At 55.7% G+C, this 20,910-nt stretch overlaps 1 protein-coding gene across 1 annotated transcript in view; it reads right to left on the bottom strand.

The window, feature by feature from the left end:
* Positions 1-10,551, bottom strand: part of Vstm2b (V-set and transmembrane domain containing 2B) — a 29,140-nt gene extending 18,589 nt beyond the window's left edge. Inside the window, exons 1-5 of the mRNA XM_004636682.2 lie at positions 10,444-10,551; positions 9,416-10,036; positions 8,700-8,884; positions 7,688-7,717; positions 6,103-6,574 (exon numbers count right to left, since the gene is read on the bottom strand). Of these exons, the coding sequence (XP_004636739.1) occupies positions 6,103-6,574; positions 7,688-7,717; positions 8,700-8,884; positions 9,416-9,497 (769 nt within the window). The 5' untranslated portion in view covers positions 9,498-10,036; positions 10,444-10,551. The remainder of the gene's footprint in view (positions 1-6,102; positions 6,575-7,687; positions 7,718-8,699; positions 8,885-9,415; positions 10,037-10,443) is intronic.
* Between the last annotated feature and the right edge of the window lie 10,359 nt (positions 10,552-20,910).

Below are 20,910 nucleotides of genomic sequence, written 5' to 3'. Positions count from 1 at the left end.
TTACAGGGGCTGGGCCTGTCTGCTTATCATTTTAAACTTTCCTGCAGTTCTTACATAAGACAAAGTGAAACTTCTCACTGCTTTGGATGTGAGTTTCCAAGAGACGCCTGCTAAGAGTCAGCAGAGCAGAGGAAGGGGAATAACAAAGACAATTTGGTTTTTTCCCCCAGTGCTTCAAAAATATCTTAAAACCACGCTGGCGTCTCCCATAATGCTCAGAGGTTTAGACCAGAGCCAAGCCCTTGCCCCTGTCCACATGGAGAGAACTAATCAATATCATATTACAAAAGCGCTTGACCTCGGTTATCCTCATGGATGCTTGGGGAATCCTTAATATTCAGAGCTTTAAAAATGTGAGCCTGGCCTATTTAATGAGAGGCTCCTTGGTGGGTTTGGTTCCCGGTGACATTTAGAAAGGCTGGCTCTCAGCTTCTCTCCTGGGGGCTGCCACTCCAGGCAAGGAAGAGCCTGGGCTCTGACTACCAGCAGGGGAGGGGATGTGTCTCTGGGGTTGAAGTGAGGGGAGCAGGGTCCACAGAGTGCTCGCTAGGGAGCCAGGGTGACTGCACGTCCTTATGGGAATCTAAGAGCTGCTGACTCACCCTCCGGGGTCTCTCTGATGCTGGTAGAACGGCTGTACCATGAGCCAGCTGGCAGCCAAGTGAAAGCTGTAGTGGACAATGGATTGCACTTGGTGTGACCTCCATCGATGGGTGACCAGGTAGGAAGAGGAGGAGAAGCAGCCAGAAGCTGCCTTGGAACTGACTGAAGCTGGAGAACACCAGCCCCAGGAATCTCTTTTAAGCAGGAAATCATGCACTGCCTGCAGGAAGCCTCCCCTGATTGCCTCAGATGAATTAGGGTTGTCTGAAGTGGGGACTCCCTCGGCATAGCCCCTTTATCCTGGAGTGGCCTAGGTACCCTGACCCCCTCAAACACAAGTCCATGGCTGACATCCCTGTCCTTGCTCCAGACCTGGCTGGCGTGTAAGAGACAGGAAGCCGTGTTGCTGATAATCATGTGCTTTGGCTGCTGTCGGGGATGATGCAGCCATCTCTTGCCAGCTGTGAGGCTCAGCTGCTGCCCTTATGAAATCCTTCAACTTTCCTCTTTCAGGATGTTCAGGGAGCCTCACCCTCTCTTCTCGAGGACAAATTTGGCCAGATTTATTTTCTTGTTCATTGTGACACTCATATCATAGCAGAGCTCAGGGAAAAGTGGACTTTGTCTAAGGCAATAGTTTTGGGGGTGTTTGTGGGTGCTGGGCCCCTTTCTCTGCTGCACCATGAATCTCCAGGGTTCCACTGGCACTATCTTGCCCAGCTTTGTCATCTGCCAGGGCACAGGCTGAGTCGTTCTGAGTGTCTTCACTTTGCCCATAGTCCCCTTTGGTCATGGTTTATGGTTGCCATGGCAACACCAAGGATGCTCCCCCTCTATAGCTCCCAGCAGTAACAGTCTCTCAAAAGCCGTCACACCTATGGCCTTGGCTGTCTTTCTCTCATTATTAATTGAAATATTGAAAGCCAGTTCTCCATGTGGGCACCAGGCAGCATTTGCCACATCCAGCCGGCTCTCTGTGGGGGCCATGGCGCCTCTCCTTGCCAGCCAGAGCCCTGAGGCTAATTAGAGGTTCACACACCATGATCTAATCCTGAGGTCCCTACAGAGGGGAACCTCTTGCCAACACATAGGCCATTCAGTGGCAAACTGTATTCATTGCAGGCTGCACTAAGGCTTCGCTGCGGCGCCTTTCCCAGTGACAAGCTTTTGTCTGGAAGATCCTCCCTCCTCCCCCATGGCAATCAGCAACAAAGTGTTCCTAACAAGCCGGTCAGTGTTCAGATTCATCAGGAGCCAGATTTACAAAGGTGGCTGAGAAGGCGCCCAGCCTCCTGTGCCTGCTCTGCTTTGCTAATCTTGCTCATGTTTATTTTTAAGCACAAATACCAAAATGTCTCTTGACAAATGAGACGTGAAACGAATGCATTTTTGCACATAAACTTTTAGTGCAAATATGTATTTGGCTGAACTGGGCACATATGGGCACGGGAGGGCTTTCCTGCCTGGCTGCACAGTAGCTAAAAGAAGATCAGCGTCAATGAGTGAAACACCCCCCCACCCCCATTGTTGAAGTGGCTCACTCAACTCCTCAATATCAGGCTTCCTTCTGATGGCTTTCTAGGAGCAAGCATATAGCAGAGCCTGCTGGAGAGGTGCGCTGGGACCACTCTTGAAGCAGCCACTGATTTTAAACAGCCAGAGTGTGCACCGCACCCTGGCCTAGGGGGAGCGCTCCCTCTCTTCTCCACACTGCTCCTCCAATCTGCTGAGCCCTTAGCTGAACTCCAAGCTTTGCCCCACCCCAGCACTTGTCCTGGCCAGCTGGAGGCCCTGAGAGGAAGACAGAGGTTAAGACGAGAGAAGTCCTTGCTGGGTCACTGTGGGCTGGTTGTGTCCTTGCACCGAGGGCACAGCTCTTGTCAGGTGGTCCTGTCCTTCCAGCTCTCCTCTTTGACTTTTGTTGATTGCTCTCTTCCTTCACCCCCTCAGCCTCAGGACCTGCCACCATCCTCTGCCAGCTGCCCTGACGGTGTTTACTCCTTCACAAATACCCTTTCTCAGCTTCTCTCACTGCCTCCGAACATGCCATCTATTTCTTCCTGCACCCTGACTAATATAGACTCTGCAAACACTTGTGCCTATTAAGAAACCCTCCCTACCAAGCTGCTGAGATAACTCTGAACCCAGGAAGTTAGGCTCAGGCCACACTTACTCCTCCATTTCCCTCTTTAGCCTGTGCCACTGGAGAAGGAGCTGAGCCAGGTCTGGCCGGCTGCCTCCTGGGGACACTGAGGGGGACTCATGCTGGCCTTCAAGCTCCAGGTGTGGTTAGTGAGGCAGTCCTGCAGAGAGGTTATTAATGTCTACCACCCACAGCAGCCTGCAGGCCCTACTCCGCATGACAGCCCAGGGCCTAGGTGACCTTGGGTGGTTGAAAGAGATGGAACATAGACCTGGGCATCGTTTCTTCCTTGGCGCCAAGGCTATGTAGATGCTTTTGGGAATCATAGGTCACAGAACCTACTTTTCTCTGCTCAGAGAGGGACACAGAGATGTCTATAGCAAAATGGCTTTCCTAAGAGCTTCACATAGAGATCTAAGCCAGTGCAGGCTTTCTGACCTCTCAGCTGAAGACTCACATTCCACTTCTTCCAAAGGAGAGCAGGAGAGAAACTCAGAATTCTTTGTGAGCTATATCTGCCTGATTTTTGGCCTGTTGAGGAGCTGGCAAAGGTTATCAGGTGATAGGGACCCCAGAAGTACTGGGCAGTAGTGAATATTATGCCCCTCCTCAGGAAAGACAGACAGGAGATGCTGCCCTGACCTATGTAAGCATTTCTATACCACCTTGCAGGTGGCAGAGGCCCAAGACCCCACAGGCTGGGATGACCCTGGGCTTTGTATCATCAGAACTGAGCTGATGTGAGGACCCATGTCTTCTTGGGTGGGGTTGCAGTCACAAAAATGGAATGTCTTGAGTTTTGCCACTCTTTCATTTAGTTCTATGACCAGTACAGAGATTGGAAATCTCACTGGTTATGCCAGGCTCAAGGGTCAGGCTCTTGAAAAGATGGAGATTCAAGTGGGAACCTTGGTCATGAACCAAGTTCATGACCTTTGTCTCATTACCATTTTGTGGGGAAGACCAAGTTTACTCTTATGGAAGTCTTTCCTAAGGGCCTTCCTTGACCAAATTCTTCAACTAATCCTGTTGATTCTACTTGGCTTTTAAGCCCCCCTCAAAGCTTAGCCTTCACCTGCCAACCACTGAGCTTTATTTTCCCCATTCCTTCCCTTCCAACCAGAGGAGCTAGAGACCATGGTCATAATAATGAAAATATGTACAACACTTAACATACAAGCTCCCTCTGAGGTCAGCGATTATAGACTTCCATTTATAGATGACTTACAGATGTTCAAACACTTGCCTGAAGTCACACAGCCACCAAGTAGCAGAGGTACAACTTACACCTGGGCTTCTGTCTTTCAAGTCTTCTACTTTGCCACTCTACCCGTGGCCTAAGAGACATCCCAGAGGATACTCCAGCCTCTGCTGCTCAAATTTGCTTGCTGGGGCCCAAAGGAATGGGGGACAAGGGTCTTTATCAATTAAGCCAATCACTGTAAGTTGGTAAACACCTTTCAAACACACCTCTTAGACACTAGGAAGAGATGGCAAACTCCCCCAGGATTCAGTCTCCCATTCCACTGTGAACAGAGAATGTTGGAAAGCAGTTGCTAAGCCAAGAGGACATTTCCCAAAGATCCTTGCATCTGCACTGGACCAAGGAGTGGCCATGGACAAGGGCAGAAGCAGCATTTCCCACATCTAGGCTTCCTGCTTTAAAAACTCACCTGGCCATTGTCAATACCTACTTTTCCCTCAAAAGAGCTAAACACCACAGAAGAGGCCGAGAGACTCTTTGCTCAGTTGCCCAGGTGTGGTACACACTGAGGGCCATTCTAAATGCGTCTTTGCAGCTCATGCTATAAGGTCTTAGAGGAATCATTCTGTCAGGAACTGGGCAAAGAAGGGAGGCTGCCATCTTTCTTCACTCCCTGTTGGCTCTGTGTCCCTCCACAGAGTGACTCTGGCAGACACTAGCTGAAGCTCATAGAGTCCCCATTCTCTGAGAGGGGCTAACTAAATGGAATGAAGCCACTGCACCCTATTCTGGACCTGGTTGTGAACAAGAAAAAAATAAACTTGAGACATGTCAAGCCATCAACATATTGGGGTTTGTAATTGTACCTAGTGTTGTCTGAGATAAAGGGGGTGGAATGTTCCAGGCCAGGTAGGAGAGCTTTGGGTTATTTGGAGGAAGCTCTCTATAGGTTTCCACTGACTCAGTTCCCTGGGGGCCTAGTCCAAGGGTTCCTGTGTGGAGCTGAGAGGAGCGAGGCCTCCAGATCCAAGCAACAGTCAGATACAGAGGCAGCTCCCACAGGGGAATAAATGAGTGAGAAATAGAACTGAGCTGACATGCGAGATGGACCAGCCACTGTTCCAGGGGTGAAGAATCAGCCAGGAAGGGGGGAGAAGACAGTGACCTGAGACGGAGCCCAGGCCTGCCTCCCTGGCTGGCAGCAGGTGGCAGCACTCTGAGGACTGTTCTGGTAGAGGCAGGACTATGCCTCCATCACACCTGCCTGGGGAAGGCTTTATATGTGACTGTCCCAGCCTCTCAGGGCTGGAAGGGCACCACAGATGCTCTCAGAGGGACTCTGCATCACAGGACATGAAGATCCGGGGCTGGGGTTCAAGCAGTCTGCTTCCAATCAGACTGGGTGAGGGGGCCAAGGAACTGAGGCGGATCTAAGAGCCGGGAGAGAGTGGGGACTCCTGGGGGGGGGCACACTGGGCAGCAGGCCCTCCTCACCACAGACCCTACTGCTGGGTAACTCCTCAGGGAGCTGCCTGCAACACTCTGCCACACACCCTCCCCCAAATCCTCTTGTCCCCAGCCCTCTGAGCATCCTAGGAAGCCAGTCATAACCTCTGGTGACTACCTAACAGCGACGTGGGCCTCTCTCTCCCCTCCCCAGGGCCCTAGGGGAATTAGAGCGAATTATAGCAGAAAGCAGAGACCAAGCCAGCACCTAGGATCCTTCTCCCATCAGCCTAAGAGAGGACAGGCTAAGGCTACACAGCCAGGCCTGCCCATACGGTCCAGGACAAGGTGTGTTCAAATGAGCTTACTCTCAGTTTTAACTACCTCCCCCCAATCTCAGCGCGGGGTCGGGATCGCTGAAAAGCCCCGAGGCACGCGCAGGGCTCCAGGAATAACGCCCATCCTCCCGCAGAGGGAGCGCCACCCACAGGTCCGGTTTCCCAAACCAAGACAGCCACCTGCGTTCCATCCTTGAAGCAGCAGGGCAGCCCCGACATTCATAAATGCGCATGATTGAAACCCCCAAAGGCCGCGGTAAAGACAGAGAAGGGGCGGGGACACGGCTGGGAAAGCGCCCACAACGATTCAAGGTAGGCCAAGGAGAACAACAGAGACCCGAGTGCGTCTTCTCCCGCACCCATCTTACCTGAGCCGTGTCTCTGGCGCAGAAGCACCGCCTGGCGGGGTGGCGGCGACGCTGACGAAGCCGCGGCTGCAGCAGCCACTGTGGTGGTGGCTGTGTGGGCCACGGAGGCGGCGGCGGTCTCGGGGACTTCGGGTCCGTGGGCGGCAGGAGGGCTCCCAGGCAGCTGGTTCTTGTCGCTTTTACCCGGCTCTGAGGTGGTGCGGCCCGCGGCGCCCGCGTGGTTGGTGTGGGCGGCGCTGGAGGAGCCGTGGCGCCGTGGCCCGCTGCTCTGGATGTGCGACACGGCCTCTGCAGCCTGCATGTTGGGCGGCGCGAAGCGCGAGAGCACGCGCAGCAGCGCCTGGGCCTTGTGCTCCTGCGTGTGGTCGTCGCTGTCGTCTGACACGCGGCACTCGTACACGCCCTCGTCCTGCAGGCGTACAGCCGACAGCCGAAGCCGGTGTGAGATGTCATTGCCCTGAACGCGCACCGTCTGCAAGAGAGCGGGGTTAGAGCCCAGGCTGGTAGAGCCCAGACCTGCTCCTAGGGCTGGGGCTATCAGCGACCCAACTCTGCCATCGCACCCTCGGTACATCCCAGTACTTCCCAGAACTCCTCTCTTCTTTCATTTGGCTCCTCAGTGGCACTCTTCCTGGTCGCCGCGTTGCTGTGCCCACTGCCCTGAGTTTCCTGGCCCTCGTCGTGTTACCTGCCACCGCACCTTGCACATCCCCACCCCGCTCCGCCTGTCTCCACACATCTGCTTTTCTCCTCTTCTGGGAGTTTTTGCTTTTCCACTCTTTGACCTTCAAAAAACTTGGCGCTGGGGCTCTGTTCAGTACGGGTCCATGTCTTTCCAAGTACTACTTCAGCCCAACGCCCCACCCCTGCCCTCCAAAGGACCCAGACTGCAGCCTGACCCTCCTGGTCTCCAGCTGGGAACCCACCTTTCAGCTAACTCGACTGGAGCTCACAACAAAGCGCTCCTCAGCGACCTCCTGGAGGCGCTCAGTGGCCCTCACTGACCACCCGGGGAGCTTTCGCCTCTGCGCAGAACCCAGGAGACTTTCCTGGTCTTCAAGCCCTGCTACTTCCGCGCCCCTTCCCCCGCACCCCCCAAAGCTGGCACACGCCTTCTCCTCAGCCGACCCTGCACAGCTCGGAGAAACTCCTACAGTGCTCTGCGCGCAGTCGGAGGGAGCCGGCTCTTGCTAGGGTGCCGGGGCGCAGGGGCGAGGCAGAGAAGGTGGAAAGCGGCAATACCGGCCGCGGCACCGGCGAGCAGCTGCGCTGTCGCGGCGCTAGGAGAAGCGGCAGCAGGAGAAAGGGAGCCGACTGAGCGGACTACATGCGCGGTTCCGGGGAAGAAAAGTTTACAGGTAAGCCACCAGCAGAGTTGTGGGAACTCAAGCCTTGGACCCTTGATTTACACAAAAGTGAATCTGGCCCAGCTACCGGAGCCCAGACTCGCCAAGCAGCCGAGGACACCAGGCCGCTAGCGCGGCTCTGCAAAGCCCTGTCAGAGGCGCGGTAAAAGGGAGGGAGCTGCGCAGCGCTAAACGGCCGGAAGGGGGCTCACGCGGCCCACGCTGGGCTCCACACTTACGCTGATTTTAGTTGCATCCTTATTTGTTACCTAAAATGCAAAGGGGAGGGAAAGACATTAGGTTGGTGGTATTAGAGCTTAGAGAACTCAGACCTGACTGTGGCCAGGGGACCCTACGCAGGCTGGCTAGGCCCTGACACTACTTGGAGTTCGCAGGCGGGCAGGGGAGGGGGCGAGGACTGAAGGCCCAAAAGACGCCAGGATTTACAGCAGTTTGTTAAGAAGGAAGCAGAATTGGGAACAAGCAAGGGGCTTGGACAAGGAGTGCCTACCCTAGCACGCACCTGCCGCCGGAAGAGGGGAGCTGGGTTGAGGGGCTGTTTCTCTCTGTTGCAGAGCACCCGCTTTGCCTGCTCAGTTCCTCCAAATCTTCAATTTAATTAATTAGGAATCGTGAAAAACTGGATGGAAGGGCCGGTGTGTCTGGACAGGAGCCGTAACTTTGAGTGGGACCCTGAGGACAATGTCGGCAGGTGTGCAGGCGTGAGGAGTGTATGCTGGAGCAAGTGTAAGACAATATGGGTGATAAGGCAGATGGCGTCTCGCTAGGGGGAAGCCGTCACTCGGATCCTGGGGAAGCCAGAGGTGACCTGGTTTCCCCTGTACGCGGGGCTCTGCCCGTCTCTGGAATGCAGCCCGGAGGAATTTAGCTCGTTGGCCCTGTGCCCTGAGGGAACTCAGAGCGACTGAGGGCCAGTAGAGACTGGTGGGATCAAGTGATCCTGCCTCTCCCACCAGCAACACTTCAGATGCTGGTCCCGAAGGCCTTAGGAACTGGCAGCTGGATGAGGTGTCTGTTTTTAGGGGCTGGGCGTGAATAGAGTTCTGAGAGGTTGCGGAAGGGCGACTCAGAACCGGCAAGATTTGGGAATAACAAACCTTGACTCGGAAGATGCTGTGGGGACTCAGAGGGTGGGCTGCGTGACAGGGAGGCACCCCGTGTCCATGGACCCGCTGCTGCCTCATTCCCGGGGTAACCCTCTTTGCCCCCTGGCCTGAGCCGGCGGGTTACCTTGCTCCGGGCGCCGGGCACGCTGAGCGCCAGCTCATGCAGCAGCTCTCTAGGCGGCTCCTTGAGGTACCACCACTGGATCTCCAGCGAGTACGAGGTGGCTCCGCTGGCTCGGAACGCGCAGGGCATTTCGATGTCGTCTCCCTCCCGTACTGTCACATCTTTGGGGACTTCAGTGAATGTAGCTGGGGGCGGGGGAGAGAGAGGCGTGACCAGCTGCAGGGCGGGGGCTTGGGGCAACCCTAGGCGAGGCGGTCGGTCTCCCGCTCGCTCGATCGCTGGCCTTGGGCTCCCCCTCTCCCCAGCTGCTCTTTGGTCCACCGCCCGAGGTGCCAGCAAAGTTCAGCAGGGTAGCTGCAGGGCGGGTGCCGAGACCGGCCTCGACTGCTGGCTGCTTCCCCTGGATCGGGCGGGGCGACAGGGGCAGGCACGTTTCTCCCCCGCGCTGGGCCGCACCACCAGAGCTGGGCTGGGGCGCACCAACTCTCGCTCCCCGCATCCTCCTCTCCGCGGCCGGACCGGCCGGACTCTCCTCCCCCTACCCATCCGGGCCCAGGCTGCACGCAGGGGTGGCTGGAGACCTCGAAGCCTTCCCTTTCCTTCTCTTCCTCCTTTTTTTTTTTTTTTTTTCCTGTGGCGGCCGAGGCAAGCTATCTTCGGCGGCCCCCGCTGAGGGTTCCCCGAACCCACCGCGGCAGCGAAGTTCCCGCGCTCACCGTCGGCCACGAAGAGCAGCAGGGCGTGCAGCAGCAGAGGCGGCAGGTATCGGAGGGCGCCGGGCCGGTTCCGCTGTTCCATCTCCCGCAGGGGCGCAGCTGCGGCGGGGGCCGGGGCGCGAAGAGGCGGTGGTGGCAGCAGCTTGGGTTCGGCTCCGGCTCCCGCTAGGGCTAGGACGCCTCGGAGCCTGCCATGGCCCCGCACGGCGCCCCCTCCCCTGGCCGCCGGCGGCCGCCAATCAGCCCCGCTCCCTCGCCCGCTGGCCCGGCGCGGCTCCGGCTGGGGGCGCTGCGCGGAGTGCGCAGCGGGCGAGGTCCCGCCGTGAGGGTACTGGTGATCGGGCAGTGACTCCCTCTGTCCGCTTATCCACCGGACGACAGGGATGCTCTGTTCAGTCTCTGCCCGGCGGGCGGGGAAGGGGCCGGGCTGCGCCAGGACCCATCCCTGGCCGAGAGAGTGCGCGTCTCTGAGCGGCGAGCTAGTGTCTCCCGTGTTCCTCTGGTTCTGCTCCCGACTGCCACCTCCTCCGGCTCCCGCCGAGCTCTCCCGCCGCCGCCCCCGCCGGTTTCTCCGCGGATCTTTCCGCAACGCGAGTGGGCGCTCAGCCGCGGCGCGCAGACCTGGCGTCCGACCCAACGCAGCGCGGGTAGAGCGGGTCCGGCGTAGCGGACCCGGAGCCGGAGAGAGGAGGGGAGGGGGAGGGGAAGTAAAGAGAGGGGGCGGTCAGTGGATGGGCGCCGAGCCGCCTCCACCGCCGCATCACCCCCGCCCTCCTTTCCCCTCCCCTCCCCTGCCGTGGCCCGCACCGCCCCCGCCCTGGAGCTCTCCCTCCCTCTGCGGGGGTCGCTCGGAGGGACCACCATCTCTCTGGCTGGAGCGCAGCTCCGCCCCGCACCCGCTTTGCTTGGGGGTCCTCCCACCTAAACTCTCCCTGGCTTCTTCCCAGTCTCCATCCTTCGAGAGGCCACTCGTCCTTGTCCCCGTGGGTCCCTGGCCCTCTCCGTAGCCCCGGGCCTCAGCTCCTTACCCGGCTTTGGGTAAAGAGCTGCACCACTCTTTGGCCCTGGCTCAGGCCATGGCGGGTGGGTGGGCTCCGGGGGCCGGGAAGAAGGGCGGAGCGCTGTGCCGGGCCGGGGACGCGGCCCGGTGACGGCGGCGACGCCGAGTCTGCAGTGTGTGAGCCAGAAGTGAGCGCACAGCGCGGGGCGAGCAGGTGCCTGTGGCGCGGAAAGCGCACCAGCGAGAGGCGAGCAGCGGCCGTGAGTGACGGCAGAGGCGGGGGGGGTGGGGTGGGGTGGGGAGCGCCGGGCACGACTAGGACCCGGGAGGTTTCTGGGCGGGGGCGGGGTTCCTGCCCCTCGAGAGCTTGTCCCTGAGTCCCACAGCTCTTTGCTCGCCCTTTCTCCCTCTTTACTCGTGCAGGGGGGACCCCGAGGTAGGGAGAGGCAGAGGTCTCGTCCACAGCGGCTCTCCGGAGCCCATCCTCCCCCCTTCCCCCCTCCCCGCAAGCCTGGCATCCCAGTGCCTCTCTCAGATGTCACCCAGAGCCTGCCACTTCAGCCACTGTGAGAGTGCGGGTTGGTCCTCAAGGGAGATGTGAGGTGGCTGTGTGGATGACAGGGCACAGAGGCCTAGGGCCAGTCCCATACCTCGGTTTGGGTCTCTTCGCATTCCCTTCCCTACCAGAATTCCCAGCCGGTGGATTTCCTTATCTTTGTCCTTAGCCCAGACCTGGACCCCTCAGCTTTGACCTGAGGTTGGGTGGGGCGACTCATTGGATTCCAAATCTGCCTTGCCCATTCGCCAGCCTCCCCAGGCGCTGCTGGGGGGTTTCCAGGAGAAGAAAAGCCAGAAGGGACCCACTTTCCTGCAGTCCAAGCAGCTAGTGGCACAGACTCTGAGGAAGCCGCAGCCCTTCTCAGCCTGTTCCCACCAGTAGGTGCCCCTGAGTACCACACGCCCTTCCATCCTGGGCTTCAGAGTCCTTATCCAATACCAAGGACTTTCAGACCATCTCTACCCTTAGGTCTCTGGTGCTCGCTGCTCACCGAGGTCCCCTGCTACAACAGGAGGACAGTGCAGGACTTTCTTCCTCTCCTTGGAGCTCATCTCCAGGGGCTCCAAAGAGGCAGCTGCCAGTACCTCCTGTGATTTCATCACCTCTGGCCACCTCTCCCTTGAGAATGCCATCTGCCTTATGGAGCCACTTTGGACCCTTGAATGTGAGACCCTCAGGGCTATTGCTGTCCTCAGTTTCTGAAGGGAGGGGGCAGACTTGCACTGTGTCACACAGATTCAGGGCTATAGTTGGGTTCTAGGAAAGCAGACTGCCTCTGGAGACTGATTCCTAGCAGGGTTCTGATGGCAAGCACTAGCTCTCTGTGCAGGGGACTGCCTACCTGCAGAGGCAGCAATCTTTCCGGGTACCAGATCCCACGGAGACAGAAGGCCAGTGACTGGAACATGCTAGGGGAGAATTCCTGCAGCTAGAGGGAGCATATCTTGGTTACTTTTGAGGTTGGCTGTTTGTCCACTGTGTGGGGTAGAGTGTTACTTGCTCGTGGCTTGAGTTAGTAATATTGCTCACAAGAGTAATAATAGCTATGTGCTACAACCTGCTTCTCATGTAGCAGACACCAGCTTCACAGTCTCTATGCTTCCCTTCTCAACATGACAACAGAGAAATCCTTCTCCAGCAGAGACAAGATCACCTTTCTGTTGCTCAAAACCCTGGAAGTAGCTCGCAATTTATTTGGCATAAACACCTGTGGCCTGATACAGTCAAATGTTCTCTTCCCACAAACCCTGTTTTCCTTTCTGCCTTTGCCTCCCTCACCTCGTCTGTCCCTTCCTTGGCCCACATGCCTCTTGCCACACTGCCTTTCCTGCAGGGCTGTACACTGGGTTTGTTCCTACCCCAGGGCCTTTGTATGACCCATTCCAGCTGGCTGGGATACTCTACTCTGCAGCACCTGCTTGGCTCACTGCATAATGTTCCAGCTTTTGTTGGAAAGTCACCTTTCAAGGAGGCCCACCTGGACCATCTTGTCTGACATGGCAATCTGCAGTTCCCTGCCCAGTACCCTATCCTGTCATTCTGTTCTCCATTTTCTATTTTCCTTCCCATTAACCACCTCCCAACATATGGTGCAATAGACTTGTTTATTGCATTTCAAGGTCTGTAAAACTCTTTGTCCTGATGTAGCACCAGTCCACTAAAACAGGAGCTGGTACAGGGAAGATATTCAGTGAACATTTGTAGAGTTCCTGAGTGAGATTATTTGATCCTTATAGCAACCCCACAAGACAAACAGTGGACTTTACCCTATTATATGGATGAAGTGGCTGAAACCCAGAGGGCTTATGAAACTTCTGTGAGGTCACACAGCCAACAAGTGGCCAAGTGAGGTACCAATCCAGGTCCTCCTTATTCTGAGATGTCAGTTCTTTACCAAAGCCCCATCTCTTACCTATATTAAGTAAGATTCTAGCCCATGCCCTATACCTAGAGCTGGCAAGATAGCAAGGTTCCCTGGCCTGGCCTGGCCTGGTGGCAGCCAGAAGCAGCCTCAGTCAGCTGTAATCTCTGTTATGCCTGTTTATCGCTGGGTAGAAGGGTCTGTTTGCTCTTCTGTCCCTGCTGTGGACTTCATGGGCAGTGATGGGATCATCCTTCTGTCTTTACCCCTCAGCTGGGCCGATGCAGATTTAGGGCCCAGTGACTGTTTGAACTAGGATGTTGTTTAGGAGAGGTGCAAAAGGGGCATTTTCTAGTCTTTTGCCTGGGGTTTTCTGGTAGATCAGGCAGGGACTTTGACTTAGTCCTTTGACCAGTTGTAGGATCAGTCAGCTGAAACGAGGCTGTAGTTCCCATGGGTTTTTGCCGACACCTGCAGACGAGTCAGGTCCCGGTGAGCTGTGCTCTTTCATTTGGTGGCTATAGAAAAGGCATCTGTGGTGAAGCCTGTGTGTTGCTTCTCCCAAGGGATAGGTCTTCTCTCTAGGGACACAGTCATCCTGCCCTACCAACTGCAAGTGTCCCCTGGGCTACCACAAAATGCCCTGTTGAGAGTGTATCTTGCTTATGTGATTTGAAGTAGCGTCATGAGAACATTTCACAACTGGTTGGTTTCTGGCTCTGATTGCTCATCAGTAGGTAGGGGAAGGATTTCCCCCTCCACCTTCCTCCCTCTCTCCCTTCCTCCCTCCCTCTCTCCCTCCCTCCTCTCCTTATTTCCCTCCCTGTCTCCAAGCATAGCTCTGAAGTTGCCTGTGGGGTCACTGTGGCCAGGGAGCTGGAAGTGATACCTCTTGTTATATGACCTGCCAGGCCCACAGTCTTCCTGGCTTGTCCAGGTGGCTGCGCCCATGGGCTGGCTTCTGTCAGGGCCTGCTGCCTGTATGCCCAGCCTGGGTGCTTCCTTCCACATCCACCGTTATCACTGCTGCTGTTACTGGGCTTTGGGCTTAGGTGCTCAGTGCCTGTCAGTACTGTTTCGTAGATGTTCTTCTGTGCTTGCAGAGGGACCTCACATAGTGATATTTAAAAAGCTTGCCCAGCCGCTAGTGAAAGCACCCTTAAATTACAGCCCTAAGTGAATGTTGTTCCTGGAATCACTTTCAAAACTTATTTATTTTAATGTTCAGGCCCTCTCTGAGTTGGGGTTTCGGTATTCTTGTCTCGGCTGACCTTTCCTGTCCTCCCTGTGCCACGTACAGCAACATTGATTTTGGGTAATGTATTTTGATCTTAAGATGCAGCCCATCCATAAACTTTTCTATCAATAATCCCAGCACAGTCTGTGTACCCGACAGCTTAAAGCAAAATATCAGATTTATGGGGACTTTTATTTTGGGTCAATTTAGTCATTCACTTGTCATCAATGTCAGGGGATTAAGGCCTGTAGTCCAGCCCCAGGAAGGCTCCCCTCAAGGGCATGCATCAGGTGGGCAAGGGCGGGGGCTTGGCCCTTGCTGCCCTGTGACACTCTTGGGGACTCATGGACAGGAAAGTGCTCCCAAGCAGAGGGAAGACTATTGAAAGGCCCAAGTTTAGTGTTTCTTTTGTTTTCTTCTGTCCTACCTCATCACCACCACATGGTCCCACGTTCCACGAGGAGGGTAGCCAGCCTTCAGCCTGGCATATTGTAGCCACAGAGAGGGGCCTCAGGCCCCTCAGGAGGTGGTGGGGTCTTGCCTATACCTTGGCAGAGCAGGCCTGCCTTCTAGTCAGTCTGGACTTGGCCAACTTAGGTGGGAAGTCACGGCTCCTAGGCCCCAGGGTCCAGCCTGTCCTTGGGCAATGCTGTGTCAGTCCCCTGGTTGGGTCCCCAGGGCCTGGAGTTATTTTCTTGTCAGGGGTAGGATTGATTTGCGTTGGGCAATGGTGCAGGAGAGAGCCCAGGTTCACCTTCAGCACTTATTCAGTCACCGTGGGCCAACACTTTCACTTGTTATCCAGGATGTACCTCTGGATACCTGCTCTGCTCTGCAGCATGCCCAGGGCTGGGAGATTGCAGCAGGCAGCATGAGGTCAAGCTCCTGCCTGGGGGGAACCTGCATGTAAGCCAGGGAATGGGAGGAGACAGAGAGCCAATGGAAGCAGCCTGGTCATTTCCTCTGGTGACAGGTGGCCTGCAGTCTAGTGATGGGGGCAGAGGGTACTGGCCAGGCCACGACCTGGGCAAGGAAGCAGGTTCAGGCAGCAGGTAAGCAAGCACAGAGGACAGCCTAGGGTGGAGGCAGAAGGTGGCAGAGTGCAGGAGGGAAGGCAGTCTGGTGGGACAGCTAGAGGACTTCTGGGCCAAGAAGAGGGAGGCTTGGAGCTGAAGGAGATGGAGAATTTTCCCTTCATGTGGGGCTTGGAGCCCAGTGAGGGAAGCAAGTTAAGCACATGGTAAGCTTTCTTCCAGCAGGGGACTTTCAGGGAAGGGAGAGATGGGTCCTTCCCAAGAAGGCTCCTGCTACAGAGCTGAATGAAAAGCAGAATGACTGGCCAAGCTAGAGTTAGCGTGTGGCAGCAGGAGATCCAGGGATGTGACTGGGCTAGAGAGCTCCAGGGTGACAGGCTGATCAGTGGAGGTGAGGGCCAGGCTAGGCCAAGATTTTGGCCATGGTTTCAAGGAAGAAATATGACCCTTGATCTGCAGCCTAGGGCGGGGTGGGAATAGGGAGGCTGGTAGCTTTATGCAGAGCCTCGGCAAGGTGGTTGCCACAGATGACCTCTTTGGACTCCACACCAAGGAGAGTTATCACCTGTCACCTTTCTCTGCCTCATGCTCCTCCTGCGCTTGAAAGCTGGCCTTGACATGGTAACATACCCAGTGCAGTTCAGGTATGTGGGCTTGGGGATGAACCCAGTAGTGCTGGAGTCTGAAGAGTCCTGAGTGCCCCACGCTGCCCTTGGAGCTCTGGATGTGGGAAAACCAGGACATCATCTCTAATGAGTGCCATCAAAGCAAGATCTTGCTATCGTGGCCCAGGCTGCCTGTGACTCATTGCAGAAGTAAGTAGAAAGCAAGGCAGAGTGGAACAGGGCAGGGAGGTGCTCAGGGCTCTGGAGTTAGATAGCCTCGGGGTTTGGATCCTGGCCTGGGCTTTGATCCTGGCCTCGGCTTCTTATCTGTAGAAAGGGGTTCCTGGTTGTAGAGGGCCAATGCCAGGCCAGATCTTGAGAGCGGGTCACTGAGGGCTGGAGGTGTGGCGCTGACAGCAGTGGTTGACATCGCAAAGCACGAGCGTCATTGCCCTTGTACTGTGAGGATGCAGGATGGAGCATTTCTGGGAGCTGCCTGCTGCCCTTGAGCTTGGGTGCTGGGGAGGGGTGGCATTACTGAGAGGAGAGGAGGAGTCAGGACTTGCAGGTGACCAGTGGAGCTGAGCATCCCCTAATGGATTTTATTACAGCTGTGTGTGTGTGTGTGTGTGTGTGTGTGTGTGTGTGTGTGTTATTTAGTAACTCACCGAAATAAATCTTATGGATCCATGGAGAGTTTATTTTTTTACTTTTAATATTCTCAATACACTAAGGGTTTTATTTCCCACTAGATCTATTAGTTTAATTTAGTAGAGGACAGACAGTATACTTAACCAAAAATTGCTTTGACATTATGGAGAATTAAGAGGCTGGGGCCAAAGGGATCAGAGTGGATCGATCTGTTTGAGATAAACTCTGTTATTTCCCCATGTGCTTTCTTCACCTTAATGGTGAGAAAGGTGATTAGCATGTACGAGGCTGGCTAATAATGCCTGGGGGCTTGCCAGGGGGTCAGGATGCTGGCTTACCTCTTTTTTCCACACCCACTGAGGTCTCCCCCTTGGCAAGTTGTTGCTTGATGAATCCAGTGGAGAAGATGCTTTTGGGGGTCAAAGGCACTTGACAGACCCTCATATCAGTCCTGCTAGTTTGGCTTCCCAGTGATTGATCAGGATTCTGAAGAGGTTACACAAGACCTGGGGTGTGATGCTACAGGGCAGCTTTGTTGGGGAGGTCAAAGCCTGGGGGCAGATGCTGCCTCTGAGGACTCTTGGCTGAATCTCTTCCACGCTGAGCACCAGTGCTTGCTGTCAGAGAGCACCAGGGCCTCCAGCTCCAAGGGCTGCTGCAGGATCAGCCAACTGGTGCCTGGACAGTAGCTTTGTAAATCTCCGTGGGGTAGACTCACACCAGTGACTGTGGTCTTGTGTCCCCTGCACTTCTAGACCTCAGGAGCAGCTCAGGAAGATGCCAGCCCTACTAGAGGACAGCTCCAGACCCAGGGCCCTGACTTTTTCACATGCTTCTATTTATGCTGGGCTCCCACCTAGAGGTCACTTACCAGAACTTCCCCTCAGGGAGCTGGGGCAAGTGGGGGCGCTAAAAGGCACATAGCATGCATGTGGATACTCCAGGACTTATCTGTAAGCCCAGAAATGGCTCTGAAGCATTCAGGGGGAAGAGAAAGAGCACCCCCGGCCCTCCTGACTGTCTTGGACTGAGTGGCTTCCACAGTGTTAGCACAAGGCCACCTCTGGCCCCACCTGGAAGTGCCATCGCTGAGCTTGGGCAACTGACCCTCATCTCAGGCAGCCCAGTATGTCGTGCCAGCTCTGCCTGCTAACTTGGCTCTCCTGGCTCACCCTGGCCAACTGCCCCCTTCCTTCCTATAGGCACTTTGGCCATGACTTTTTCCTTCCACCATATGGGTCTGCCCTTGGGTTTGGTCCCCGTATTCAGAGTGGCCCTCCTGGATGACTTAACGCTCTGGTGTGGAGAAGGCCCAGCCCTGCTTTTGTCTCACAGTGTAGCGCTCTCCTAGGTGCTGTGGTGGTGGAGTTGTGCTGAGAAGGGCTCTGAGGCCACATCCTGGGGCTCAGCAAGGAAGTGTGGTGATTGGCAATGTCTGTCATTGGCATAGGGGTGTGTGTGGAGATTTTCCTCCCTTGCAGTGGCTTTGGGGGCCTCCCCCAGATGGGCAGAACATGTGCCCCCTCGCTGTTGGCAGTGGCTCACTGAGCTTAGCTCCCTGCCTCTGCCCAGGTGGGGTTACCTGGGGAGGGATGCTCGATCTGAACCTTTCTAGTGCAGGAGCTCTGCTGTATTCATCCTCCTGTTTGCCCAGATACCTTGCCTGGCGTGTGGCAGGTGCTCCATGAGTCCTGGGTGACAAGAAGCCCAGACAACTGCATAGCTTCCGATGCATTCCTCTGCTCTCTCAGAGGAACCTTTGTCTTTCCTGGTCTCATCCTGATGCAGGCCGCTTCACACAGAGGGCCTACAGCACAGGGATGGACGACAGTCGTCACCTTAACGCTGTCTTTAGCTTCAGAGCCTTGTTAGGTCTAGGCCTCAGGGAGGTCAGTTCATCTCCCCCACAGGAATACACAGGCAGGGTCCAGAAGGGGCAGGGCACTCATGTGGGGCGCCTGCTCCCCTGGGTGTTGATGCCAGGGCCTGGCAGGGGCTCCCAGGCACTGCTGTGACCTTCACGCCTGACTTGCCCCTTAGAGTTCTTCCTGCCAGTGGACTGGCAGCTGCCAGCGCTGCTCGGTTTGTGAAATGTCAGTGGTTTAATATCAATTCTGGAGGTTTTATTGCCTCCCCCCCCCATTTTCCGATGGGATTTTGATCCAATCAAGGCCGATCCAGAGTGACGGTAGATTTGTGTTCCCTTTCAAAGTTGACAAAAGGTCACCCCGCCTGGGGAGTGGAGGGCCACGTGAATGCACTCCTCACTGCTCTGGAGGCGGGCCACATTCCCCCACAGGGGCACTGGCAGGTGGACATAGTGCTGTACCTATGGGCTGCTGGCTGGGCCAGGGCACCTGGAGCTTTAAATCTGCAATTGTCAGCCACAAAAGGGCCAAGTTTTATTTGCAAAATGCCTTTGATGCTTCAGCTCTAACTTAATTTTCCCCCAGTAATGCTTCAAAATGCCATTTTTCCTTTCTGGAATAAAAAGCTGTTGAATGAGATTCCATGTGTGGAGAAGCCCTGGTGCCAGGCTGTGCTGCTCTGTGCTGGGTCCTGTCTGTGACTCAGCTCCCTGCCAGCAGTGCACAGGCTGTCCCACTGCTTCCAGGACCAGGGGGCTAACAGCAAGGGATAATGGGTGCAAGAAGTTTTGTCAAGTTTTGATCTAGTCCAATGCTACTTGACAGAAATGACATCTGGGGACTCACTGGCTTGGCAAGACTTTAAGGAGTACCTGGTGTGTGTGCTGCTCCTGTGGCTCAGGGGCCAGTGGCAGACAAGGGTGGTCCTGGTGGGCTCAGGGAGCTCTTGAGTTAGGCATACAGCTGGCTTTCAGAGCCCTCTTAGCTCAGGGATGTGGAGAGAGATGAGGTGGAGAGGTCAGGAGGCAAGGAGTGGTGACAGAGCTGAGGTGAATTTCATGGTAAGAGAGCAGCGTGCACTTAGAGTAAACCTGAAGGCTTCAGAGAGACCCAGAGCTCCACACAGGCCTCCTCTGGTCTCTGGGCCTGGGTGGGGGCTGGAGAATGCTGCCCTTGGGCTCCAGCAGCCTGAAGCACTGCCGGCACCCATCACTCCTCCATTCCCTCACTGGTAGCCTCTTGACTTGAAGACAGTCTGGAGCGGGGAGCACTCTCTAAATGGCTCCAACCTTCTCCCACAACCAGGGATGGGGACAGTTAGGACACAGGTGTTGGGCTTGTGCATGGCCAGTGCATATGCAGAGGGGATGTGTGTGTGTGTGTGTGTGTGTGTGTGTGCGCGCTCCCTTGTGTGTGCAAATAGTGCGACCATGTGCAGACAGTGTGCCTGCTGAGTGTGGGCAGAAAGTGTTCACATGCGGTACCTCCTGCGCAGTGTGTGCACAGATAGCAATGGCTTGCCAGTACACAGAGTGGCAGCTGGGGGAACAGACAGCACAGATGTATGCAAAAGACATGTGATTACCTGGACAGCGTGTGTGCAGACAGCGTATGTGCACGGGTGTGAGGTGTGTGCAAGGTGGTATATCCACACATAGAGACAGCCAGCCAGTTTTAGCCCTGCTGCTGGCTTTCCCGTGAGCCTCTCCTTCTGGGGCTGGGGGAGAAGAGCTGGAGACAGCTCTAGCAAAGTCTTTTGCTCCCTGCCTTCCTCCTTCTTCCTCTTTCCTGTCCTCTCCAGCCTCCTCTTCTTTCTTTTTTCTTCCCTCTGTTTCGCTGCTCCATCCTCCTCTCCTAACCATACATCTTCCCTCCTGGGACCACATCTGGGCCTGCTCCCTTCCTGCCTCCTTCATCCAGCTCTCACTCCCCTGTGTGGGTACTGACCCTTCCCTTCTACTCCAGCAAGCTTAGGGGCTGTGCCCAGGCCCCACCTCAGAAGACGTCCAGCCTGCCTATGAACGGGATGCGACTAGCCCCTATACCTGGAAGGCTGCTTCTAAGGTCTCCTGGAGGCCCAAGGTTGAGCGCACGACCTTCGAGGACCAGGCAGACATAGGAAAAGGGGAAAGGGCATGCGGGAGAGAGAGAGTGGGAAAGGCAGAGGAATCGGAGATGTCTGTCTGCAGGTGCAGCCTGTACTTGGAGGGGACGCGCATCCTTCTGACCGCTGTGGATGGAGCTTCTTTCACAGGGCAGGTGCAGGTGCCACCCAGGCCTCATGCAGCCTCTGTGGGCAGGCGCTGCCTAGCTCTGGGCTGTTGCTGTCATGTGGAACGATGGCCTTGGGTGGCAGCTAATCCAGGAAGTATGGACACAGGTGGTGCCAGCCTCAGGGAAGCATCTACACATTGTGTTGGAGGGCTGGGGCATGCAGCTGGTGCTGGCTAGGTGCCACACACTCATTGTATCCTCAGGGAAACTTAAATGTGTGTGTGTGTATGTGCGTATTTCCCTGGGGACTGAACCCAGAGCCCTTCTAATGAGCTATGTCCCTAGTTGTTTTTAGATTGTTTTGAAAAAAATTTTGAGATAGAGTCTTGCTGAGTTTCTAAGTTGCCCAGGCTGGGCTTTAACTTGAGATCCTCCTGCCTCTGCCTCCTATCATCCTGAGATTACA

Source organism: Octodon degus, unplaced genomic scaffold (assembly GCF_000260255.1).
Source record: "Octodon degus isolate 3935 unplaced genomic scaffold, OctDeg1.0 scaffold00083, whole genome shotgun sequence".
NCBI classification, from domain to species: domain Eukaryota; kingdom Metazoa; phylum Chordata; class Mammalia; order Rodentia; family Octodontidae; genus Octodon; species Octodon degus.
Note: the sequence above shows the minus strand (reverse complement) of the source record. Positions and strands in the feature narration are given on the sequence as shown.